This window comes from Colias philodice, chromosome 10, assembly GCF_061535455.1.
Source record: "Colias philodice isolate Cphi_HAF_F1 chromosome 10, ilColPhil1 Martin Lab GWU primary, whole genome shotgun sequence".
Lineage (NCBI taxonomy): Eukaryota > Metazoa > Arthropoda > Insecta > Lepidoptera > Pieridae > Colias > Colias philodice.
The window spans coordinates 6,014,225-6,025,862 of NC_143095.1; the positions used below are offsets into that span (position 1 = coordinate 6,014,225).

The 11,638-nt window shown below is 32.7% G+C and overlaps 2 protein-coding genes across 2 annotated transcripts in view; one reads left to right on the plus strand and one right to left on the minus strand.

Moving 5' to 3' along the window:
• Window positions 1–1,223, minus strand: part of LOC149485210 (uncharacterized) — a 57,257-nt gene extending 56,034 nt beyond the window's left edge. The window contains exon 1 of the mRNA XM_089699925.1: window positions 755–1,223. Within this exon, the coding sequence (XP_089556051.1) occupies window positions 755–812 (58 nt within the window). The 5' untranslated portion in view covers window positions 813–1,223. The remainder of the gene's footprint in view (window positions 1–754) is intronic.
• A 1,521-nt stretch (window positions 1,224–2,744) lies between these two features.
• LOC149485211 (NAD-dependent protein deacylase sirtuin-5, mitochondrial-like) lies at window positions 2,745–6,310 on the plus strand. Its single transcript, XM_089699926.1, has 4 exons — window positions 2,745–3,175; window positions 3,442–3,636; window positions 4,075–4,234; window positions 5,879–6,310. The coding sequence occupies exons 1-4, from the start codon at window positions 2,864–2,866 to the stop codon at window positions 6,082–6,084; spliced, it is 873 nt and encodes a 290-aa protein (XP_089556052.1). The 5' UTR covers window positions 2,745–2,863; the 3' UTR covers window positions 6,085–6,310.
• Window positions 6,311–11,638: the final 5,328 nt, after the last annotated feature.

The window sequence follows — 11,638 nt, forward strand, 5'->3', positions numbered from 1 at the left end:
ACTATTAACCATTTATTTTTATACGAAGAAATGATTTATTTTTACACTCGGCTTTTTATTCGTTTTACAGGTATTATTAAGTCTACTATCTATCTCTAAGTTTAGTCGTTATCAAATCCACAAAGAAAACAAAACCCAACATAGGTACCTACAACTTAATTATTTGTGATTTGTCGTTTTATTTTTTACCTGAGAAAACACCTCTATCTACTAAGAAAAAAACATACATAGTACATGAATAAATTATTAGATTTTTTGTTGTAGCGAGTACATATTTTAATACATAGGTACTTATCTAATATCTAATATATATTATAAAGGCGAAAGTTTGTAAGGATGTATGGATGTATGGATGTTTGTTACTCTTTCACGTAAAAACTACTGAACCGATTACAATGAAATTTAGCACACATATAGAAGGTAACTTGGATTAACACATAGGATAGTTTTTATCCCGGAAATCCCACGGGAACGGGAACTATGCGGGTTTTCCTTTGCAAACGCGGGCGAAGCCGCGGGCGGAAATCTAGCAGATAATAAAAATAACTATCATTTCCCTCCCTCTTACAAAATTGCGCAATCTGCGAAGCCAAACTTTAAAACGCGTTGTCACTACGATTTTCCATCAAACCTACATATTAAGTTAACATCGTCACCATAATAAAAACGATCTTAAATTTCAATTTCGATTATAAAAATACTCACATCATTAAAAATAATAATTTTCAAGAAAGCTATTAAAACTATTACTTACCGATGAGTGATTTCCCGCGCAGTAAATCTAAGTTTTGAAGAACCACAATAACGACCATTAACAAGAACAGTGTGTCGCGTTCTCTTGGTTTTGCGATTTGCGCTTAAATCACGACAGGACACCGCGCCTGCGCCAACCGTATGACGTCAATGAGTTCTTTCACAAAATATACAGGTGGATTCATTAAAATACCGCATCATGCAACGTGTTCACACTACGAAAGAAGATAACCAAAACTATGGACGAAACTACACGCACAAATCGTAACAAACGATACAATAAAATACCTTCGCTTAGAAATTGACCCTTATAATTAACTTTTCATGGAGTAAATAGTACTTAACATTAGGGTAAGTTATTAAGAATAGGGATTTCAATCTAATGACCTACTTTAAAGCAGGTCAATCATTATTCCCTCAGGTTCAGTTGTAGGTACTCTGTCACTTGGACAGGATCTTATTTAAATAGGACACGAAATTCTGTACCTATCGCTCCGTATTGCAACCCAAATTAGCTAAAGTAGTCGTTTTGCGTGATAGATCATCTTCACATCCATCTAATCTACGTAAATGACGTATGTACTAAGTATGTAATAATATTATTTTCTACAATCTCAGTTGGACATACAATAATAGAATGAAGTAGGATAGAAATTGTATATATTTGTGAGCCTATTCCTATAATTAATAACAAGGAAATTATTTCACGCGTATTATCTATATTTGAAAGTATAGAAAACTGAGAGAAAACTAAAAAGAGGTACTCAATATGATTAAATCAACTATATAAGTACCCAACATACTTATAATACTTATTATTAATTTTCATCACTTAACATACTTGTTACATGTCAAGTATTTTGCCTATAATAATTAATATTAGGTACTAAAAAATTGTGAAGTTAGTTCAAAATATTATTTTCTTACCAATGTGACGTACTCGTGAGAGCCTATATCCCGTACTTGAATATTACTTCAAATTATTATTAGTTAGCAAGACAAAACTTCCATCAGTTTGTTTAGAAACTTATGCCGAGTCTTTACAGAAAAAAGCCTTATGTTAGTTATCTAATAATTATTAGGTATTTAGGAAACTATTATCAAGTTTGCAGTTAAAAATATGACTAATTTTAAAAAGAGAATCTGAAAAACGCTGGCCAGTAACACGTGTAGTGGTTGCAAGTTTTTTTTTTTATCCGCCTACAAAATTATGGTTTGAATTTATTTTATTACCTTACTACCTAATTAGTTAAAAAAAATAAGCAGGTACTTATCTAAAGTGTTGTAGCTCAGTGGTTGAGATTATTACATAAAGGGAGAGACCAGGATCTAGAATCTAGACTCGGCTAGACGAGCATGTAATAATATATAATCAGCAAAAAATGTCCTTAATTACACTAATATAATCGAGTGAAAGAACACAATATTTCAACTGGCATGAAGAGTTTCGAAAAGTTTGGTGAAATCACGTGACATGCCTTAACCCCATTAAGGGTCCCTGTATATCTTTCGGTGAAAAAATATCCAGCCTGTGTCCGGGGTTAATCCTATTAATATTATAAATGTGAAAGTTTGTAAGTATGGATGTATGGATGTATGGATGTTTGTTACTCTTTCACGCAAAAACTACTGAACCGATTACAATGAATTTTAGCACACATATAGAGGGTAACTTGGATTAACACATAGGATAGGTTTTATCCCGGAAATCCCACGGGAACGGGAACTATGCGGGTTTATCTTTGAAAATGCGGGCGAAGCCGCGGGCGGAAAGCTAGTAATGGTAAATGATAAAGTAATGATAAAGTAAAGGTAAATCTATACATAATACACCTGTGTAATACACTTACCAATCTCTATTATAATAAGACTACGAATAACATTTTTATTCAAAGAAGTCCTTCTGTTTGATCTGTGGCAAACCGCAAACGACATATGGACGGGGACATTGACATATTATTTTGACATAATGTCACTGTGAATTGTGATATCATTCAACGTCAATGTCAGTACAAAAGTCAAAATTCGCGTTATTATTTTTGTTTTTGAATTTTGTGTTGTTATTCAATATTCTCAAATAATGCATTGTATTTAAATTAATATTATTAATATGCTAATCAGCTTACTAAGAATCACAAATAGGTTAGCAGTATGTAAGGTGACCATGATGGCATCCAGACAGTCCAGTGATTTGTCAAAATTTAAAGAGAATTTAAAAGAAGCCAAGAATATTGTTATCTTATCAGGTGCCGGTATTAGCGCAGAATCTGGTATTCCTACATTTAGAGGTGCCGGAGGATACTGGAGAAAATATCAAGCGTCATCACTAGCTACTCCAGAAGCGTTTCGAAATAACCCCAGTTTAGTGTGGGAATTTTATCATTATAGAAGAGAAGTTGCAGCCAAAGCTCAACCAAATGCGGTATGTACATCAATTATTTTCCTGTAACTGTCAATTACGAAATTAAGCTGATGTCCACCACCAACATTAACTTTACCTATAACTAACATCTCACTATATTATTTCACTGATTTATTTTCTTTTTCACCTGCTCCTACCTCCTACCTTTAGAAAGGTTTTTTTATAATAATAAAATACCTTTAACAAAGTTTACTACAGATCTTAAAATGTTAATGTTACTTTTCCCTTATTTAATTTAATTAATTAAAATATTATTTGTTTCACAGGGCCACATAGCTATAGCTAATTATGAATCCAAACACAGTTCAGACAAGAGCATTACAGTTATAACACAGAATGTGGACGGCTTGCATGTCAGAGCGGGAACAAAGAATTTAATAGAGCTACATGGAAACTTGTACAAAACTCGGTGCACCAAATGTAAAGAAGTTCTTGTTAATATGGACAGTCCTATTTGTGAGGTAGGTTTATTTTGTATTATCTAACCTCCAGCTACACTGGGAAAGGTTTATACAATGTCACTAGAGAGAATGTAGATAAAACTTACAATACAATATATACAGAAAAGTGAAGTCCCATGTCCCCTAGTGGGGTAAGGGGCAGATGCATTATACATCTGTTTCACTGATCGATTTTCTTTAGGGACAAGAAGGTGATCAGCCTTCTGTGTTACGCTCACGCGTCAACCACTGTACCGAGGAGGCAGACCAATACATACAGAATACTTGTTTAATATTTCTGTATGGATCAACTACCTAAATATGATATTAGGATTCTTAAGTAGTAACTAAACTAAACTATTAAAATGTTAACTGAATAACATGTTTGGAGTCTTATAAACAAGCAGATATCAGTTATAACATTAAAATTTTATCAGATAAAATATTTATCCTTTTCAGGCATTAGCAAACCGTGGAGCACCAGATCTTAATATTGTTGGTTCAGATATCCCGGTGAAATCTTTACCACATTGTAAAAAGGCTAATTGCGGAGGATTATTACGACCCCATATTGTGTGGTTTGGTGAAAGTTTAGAATGTGCTGTGTTAGAAAAAGCAGGTAATTTTAAATAATATTTGGACATATCAGTTGACATTTAATAATGCATGAAGTAATATAAAATAAAAATTTAAATAAACAGAATTAAATACATAAAAAAATATGAAAGCTATGTGACAAGCATAACATTTTGTTACCCAACACAACATCCCTTTGATTTAGGGCCGAATTTCAATCCTCAGTTACATATTTTATTCCTCGAATATTGTATTGTACAACCATTTAAAAAATGTGTGGCTTTCTGGTTTTTGGCAGTTTATAGGTGACATTTTTATATTGTTGTGTAATATTTTATTGGACAGATAAGTTTAAACCAATGATTGAAAAATCGCCCCTTAGGGCGTTTGTCCACTACAAGGAATTTTACGGTCCGGCATTCCGATTTTTTACGGTCCGGTATGGCACGCCATTAATCTATATACTAGCTTGTGCACTAGACGTAATTTTACTGTCCGACATTTTACTTTTCCCTATTCCGGATGGTTATTTGTGTCTACACTCTACGAGTCGCTGTAGGTATAATTGTTTTCGAATGCCCACTTGCTTGGATTTTACTGTTTTTACTGCATATGCCAATTGAAAGCAAGCTCTTGTTTTTATATTTTCTTTTAGTTGGCAATGAGATTTGAGAAGTCAGTATTGTTATTTTATATACATTGACCAAGCAGTGACCTATAATTATTATCTAAGTAAGTTTTGGTAAGTTAAAGTTCAAGTGGGAATAGCTTTAGCTCCTCGTCACCGATTAAAATAAATAAGTGAAACACGCATTTTAAATCTCTTACGGAACTTTACTTTTTATTATAACGAAATAATATAATATTTCACCTTCTATATTTTGCACGCCTCATAAGCGAAGCGTTGAGGTGGGTACTACTGTCACTTCGCGCAAAACATCTGATTTTTCAAACTTAAAATGTCTTTATGTATCATACATTTCACTTGTAAGATAATACATACACACACATATTAAGAAAAAACACTATTTTTAACGTTCATGATATTTTTGATGTCATTTTTGTTATTTAAACTAGTTAAAAAACAGTTTAAAAAAGTTCTGTCTTGGACGTCCGTGTGTCTGTATGTGCGGATCCTTTTTCTTGTTAACACGATAGCGACCGAAATACTTTACTAATCTAGTCTTTTTTTTTCTCTTACGCTTGAGTATGCTCAGGAATAGAACCCTTTCATTTTTCAGGGTCTGATTCGATGTGGTTTAATTGTTATTAAATAAACAAAAATAATAATTAATAAATATTTATTAAAAAAAAATTATGAGGCGTGCACTTTTGGATTTTCCAAATTATTTTACTCGTTTCTTGTAAAATGCAAAAACAATCATTTATGATAGCATTATACCGCCAAACTTCCTTGAACTGTACCGCACTGATCCGAGTAAAGACGGACAGGTGCACAAGCAATTCATCGGTTTTTTCATGCCACACCGGACCGTTGTTTGAAATTTTTTTGTTACTTTTGATCAATTTTTTAAGTAATTATATTTATTTCTGTCAGATTAGAATAGTAACACATAAGAAAAATTGTCCAGACTTATTAAATAATTGTAACCACTAACCACCTTTCTTAAATAATCTTTTTTATTTTTAATACAATAAACAATACAATAACGAATATAAATTCCAGGAGAAGCAATGGAAAGCTGTGACATATGTCTGGTAGTGGGTACTTCGTCTGTAGTGTACCCGGCCGCCATGTTCGCGCCACAAGCCGCCGCTAGAGGCGCTGTCGTCGCAGAATTTAATATAGAAACAACTCCAGCCACGCCAGACTTTCATTATTACTTCGAAGGCCCGTGTGGAACGACCCTGCCACAAGCTTTGGCTGACTAAATATAATATGGGTACACAGATTTGTATACTGGTTATTGAGGTTTTTTTTTTAGGTTATATTGGGAATTAATCAAATTATACTCATAAAATAAATGCGTTGCTTGACGGAGTGTGATCATGTTATCTAGTTTTAGAAAAAAATGTTTGTAAGTTTTAAAATTGTATATAGAAGTATGGTGTAAGTATAAAATTGTATATGGAAAAATTATATTCTTATTTATTCGGACTATTATTTTCTTTCTAGCAAAAACAGAAATGAATTGAATTTGGTGTGTGGAGTACATTTTTAAAACGTAAAGAATATAGGATATTATCGATTAGTTTAAATTATATTCGATACATATTCGGAGTATACATATTAGTAGGGGAGCCCAGGATGCTAAATGTGGATTTACTCGAGCGTCACGGGAACCTATTAGAATTGGTAGATTAGACCATAGCGAGAAAAAAAGGTCCTATAATGTTTTCACTTTTAGCGGTGGGGAAGGGTTTTTTGATTTTTTTTAATTTAAAAAAGAAAAAAATTGGCTTGGAAATACTCAAGCGCGTTAGATATTGATATTTTGCATGCTCCAGGACGTCACTGAAAAAAAGTATACGTTAATCTGACGATTTAAGTGGCGATTTAATCGCTATGAAGAAAGGGTAAAAAATTAAAGTAATATTATTCGAGCGCGTCAGATTAATATATGGGGGGGTTAATTACAATATAAGAAGTCCCCATTTCGCTAATCTGACGATTCGAGCTCAACCTTAGGGAATTATGGATTATTCAAATTTTCCAGCGGGGCCCCTGAGCGCACCCACCAACCATAACTGCTCATATTGACTAGAGGTACTAATGAATAGCTAAGGTACCGTCCCTTATAATAATCTGACGCGCTCGAGTAAATCCCAAAATCCCCTCTTGGCCTCCCCTACTATATAGTTTACATACCGTGAAGACTCCCGTCCGATTAGGGCCCTTCTGGCCTCCTCCACTCAAGCGACAGCTCAAGCCGAGGTTCGTGGTCCCCGTCAAGGGGGGACGCCCTTGTGCATGTCGCTACCAGGGTGAACCTTCAGTTCACCCCCGCGTCCGCGTTAAAATGTAGAAGCCCTTCTGGCTAACATTGAGAGACACCACACAAAAAAAAAAAAAAAAACCGTGAAGACTGAAGATGCTTTTAGAATTATTTCAACGTTCACTAGATGGCGGCAATGTAAGATGAAATAATTACAATTCCCAAATGTCTAACTTCTTTCTTCAGTGAGCATATGTGTATGAATAATATCAAGCCTTAACTTTTTTATTAATTTTCATCTCCGTTGCAATCTTTGACTCATTTGAACCGATTTTAATGTCATACGATATGGTGTAGATATTCAATTAATGTTTAAGAAAATGTTCAAAATAAGTACATAATTTATTACTCGCATTTAGTCTCATCCAAGAAAGTATAAAGTGGATAAACACGTGTGCCTTGTAAACATGGTCAATAAAAACTTTGTAATTTATGGTATTTGTGAAAATGTCTTAATGACTAATAAAATCCAAATTTCATTTAAAAACCATCTGGTAATTACGCGTACAAAGGAAAAGTAAATCATGCACCTGCTAAATATAAACAGCCCTTAGTCGCTGGTTAAATGTGATTTTAAGTACATCGTGTCCGCTTTTGTGAACGTATTATGGCATTCACAATGAAGACGTCGTGTAGGGCTGATACAACATAATTAACTATAACAAAAACTAGAGATTGAAGACCTATGAACAAAGAGTATTTGTGGATGAGTGTGTCTAATGCATGGAAGCGTGTGAGATATTTTATTTATTAAAGGTATTTTTCAAAATGTTAGCCTTCCGTAAGTTAAAATAGATAATTTTAACTTCGGAAGACACTTGGCAGATGTCGCTGTAAGATAAAACCGCCTTTCGTATTCCAGTTCTGTCTGTATTTGCATGCTAAGTCGTCGGATACTTACGTAATAGATGATAAACTTTTAACCTTAGTCCTTAGTTATCGCATTAAAAATATAAAAACGAAAGATAAAATCGAAATGTGTCATCCCTAAAAATATAGAGCATCAACAGTGAACTGAGTAACTGAGACATCCTGAATTTGATTCAGTGTAATATGTTTAGCACTAAGGTTTAGCAACTTTTAACATTTCTATTTTACATAAAATACTGGTAACTGACAACTACCAAACTCGATAACTTTTTAAAAGTAGCCCATGCCACTCTCTAGCCGCCTATCTCCAGACATAAAATCGCTCCGTTGTGACGTGAAACAGACAAACAAACATACATTCGCAATTCGCGTTGGTTTGGATACGATATAATATGTCCATATTAATTGTCCATCTTCATCTTAAAGTAGGTATGTTCTATCTATAACTAGAGCAGGTGCTCTAGTTAAGAACTTAATTATGATGATGATAGAAATTAATTATGAGTACCTACTCATAATTAAGCCGAATTAAAAAAAAATACTATGGAATGTAATGAATGAAAGGAATGTAATGTATAAAATGTAACAGGTGAAATTCCCTGTTTGGAAGAGTCCGGACTCCAGTTCCTTTTTTATAGATAATACCTACACATAGCGGAACTCATAATGAAAAGCCAATTATCTATACATATAATAAATCTGTAGAAGGGTCAATTCTGTACATTGAAAATATTGAAAAAATAAATAGCAGGGGGTGTTACTGGATCGATACCAAGCCCAAATATGTGATTAAAAAAATTTTTGTCTGTCTGTCTGTCTGTCTGTCTGTCTGTCTGTATGTTCAGGCATCACGTGAAAACTAACGGTTCGATTTCAATGAAACTTGGTATAATTATACCTTATTATCCTGGGCATAAAATAGGATACTTTTTATCCCGGAAAAATACGTAGAAAAAAAAATTCTATACTTACATATAATAAATCTGTAGAAGGGTCAATTCTGTACATTGAAAATATTGAAAAAATAAATAGCAGGGGGTGTTACTGGATCGATACCAAGCCCAAATATGTGATTAAAAAAATTTTTGTCTGTCTGTCTGTCTGTATGTTCAGGCATCACGTGAAAACTAACGGTTCGATTTCGATGAAACTTGGTATAATTATACCTTATTATCCTGGGCATAAAAAAGGATACTTTTTATCCCGGAAAAATACGTAGAAAAAAAATCTTAATTTTTCTTAATTTTTCCGCGCGGACGGAGTCGCGGGCGGAAGCTAGTTAACAATACGATCTAACTAGACGGAGGCAATTTGTAATATTTTCAATATGTTATAACTAATCTGTAATACTGCACAGTAATACTGGGTAATACATAGTAATAACACTTCATCTTTGACGTTAGTGTCTTTGAAAACATTACGTCTACCTCTGTTCTGCGTTGCGGTAAAACATGGGAAAATGTATCGCTTAATTATCTTATCTATAATGGTCACTTATCATTAAACAAACGATTTGTTATACCCACGTTCGTTTATACGATCCATTCCAGTTTTTATATTTTTTTCAACATCTTCTTAGTTATATAGTCATTCTATAAAAATTAATGATTAATAGTTACCTACATATTTTCAAAGATTTTACTTTATTGTTCATCTTATGGTATTTGTGTGTGAAATACACAACAACACTTTTTAATTTTCCGTATTAATCTAGAAATTGAATAAACTCATGATTTCCCAATAGGCAGAAGATTAAAAAAGCTATTTAATAAAAATAATACCTACCTTCTCTCAAAAGTACAGACCAATTTTATTTGTTTAAGTTCATAAGCTATAACATGGCCATTGCACATTATGCAAAATATCTCCTCTAAGCTAGATATTTTGTAATATATATATATGTTATAATGTGCATAGTTAATAAATATCGCTCGTATTTGTAATAAATAAAATGTTTTTATTTTAATATACCAATCAAAACATTTGTCCGATAGAAACAAAATAACACGACAAAAAGTCGTGTAAACGGGCGCTTGAATCATACGCTTATTGGAAAAGCCCACAATCGGCAATCTCATTTGCACTATAGGACGTTTTCTCTAAAAATATATTGTATCAACGATCAAACAAGTTTTTTACAATGCAAGATCAAGGCGTGTACATCAAGATGATACAAATAAAAGAAGAGGATTGTAAGAAAAGTTCAATTTACATAGGTAAGAGTTTAAGACTGAAAATAACATTCAGAATTATTTATAATTAGTTTTGCTATGCGCTTCCTGTTCAGCTACGTACTTGAACTACTTTTAATTCATAAAATAATGGATAGAAGTAGGTAAGAAACATGAATAAATATCTGTGTCATAATAGGCGTTGATATATATATTTGGGTTATTAATTGCTATGAAATGGAGCATTCAATTCTTGGAAGAATGAATATTGTAGTCCCAGATTTAATCGCACAATTACATAAATGTATATAGGTACGTATAGTTAATCCTACCGTGATTTATTTGACACCCGTATTCACACCGAGACTATATACTAATAGTTTCAAATAGATTATGAAAATCCAAATTCCTCAAATCCTACAATAATTTATATACAATACCAGTGGTAAAGGAAAATATTTGTGTAGATTTATTATTAATAAAATATATACACAGCCGAAAAAAATGCTTTATTATCAATTCGAGAGATAGGTAACTGTAAAATCTAGTCATAGACACATAGGTACCTACGCTAAATTCAACTGAAAGCAATGGCGGAAATTAAAAAGTTTATTTAAGAAACGTGAAATCGACTCAATATTTAGTGCAATCACAACATTCTTGAGTGTAAAGCGTCAACATGAACATCTGTTCTCTCTCAAATGCCAATTCGTTTACACGGGATATAAGTAATCAATAAATTAATGATGACAGTAATTGGTACTCTATATTTGGTTTTAATATACTTATTGCTTATTACAGTTGCATCTACCTCATAGTATAGCAAAATAATACAAATAATTTTATCTCCACTCTGTGTAAATGTGCTTATCTATCTTCTCTAAGGAATGTAGAGCAGACACAGTAATATTTACTGACCAATTTTGACTTCTAATTAATTACAATGCATTCCCGATTATTTAGCCGGAGCTGTCGTATTTTCGAATTATTAGCGAAAATTTATGCGACATAACTAGGTAGTTACCTATATGAAAAAAAATATTTGGAATTTTCGTAAACTCTAGTATAATTAAATTACATATTTACAATTAAATTAATTATTAAAAAAAATTTTATTTAAATGTTTTATGATTTATTTATTCATACTGTATTCTCTAAACGAAAGTTCATGCACACCACTTAAGAATATAGATAATATTATGTTTTATCTAATAAGTAACTATCGATATCCTGTCACTGCAAGGCATTGACCTTGTGTCCACTAATTCTGACCTTTTCGGAATGATATCACATGGTAGTTCAAATAATTCATTATTTTTGAGAGATTAGTTTTAATAACCTTTTAACCTTTTATAAAATAAATTAACAAATCAACTGAGTACTTTCAGAAAATTCAAGGAATGCTCTACGTGAACGTAAACGCACTCAAGCCAATTGCTAGCTGAAAAG

Bases quoted from the DNA above. Each gene is read 5' to 3' on its own strand.
- LOC149485211 (XM_089699926.1), top strand. From the start codon at position 2,864: ATGCTAATCAGCTTACTAAGAATCACAAATAGGTTAGCAGTATGTAAG. The intron at 3,176-3,441 runs GTATGTACATCA...TTTGTTTCACAG, and splicing joins CCAAAGCTCAACCAAATGCG to GGCCACATAGCTATAGCTAA. The intron at 3,637-4,074 runs GTAGGTTTATTT...TATCCTTTTCAG, and splicing joins TGGACAGTCCTATTTGTGAG to GCATTAGCAAACCGTGGAGC.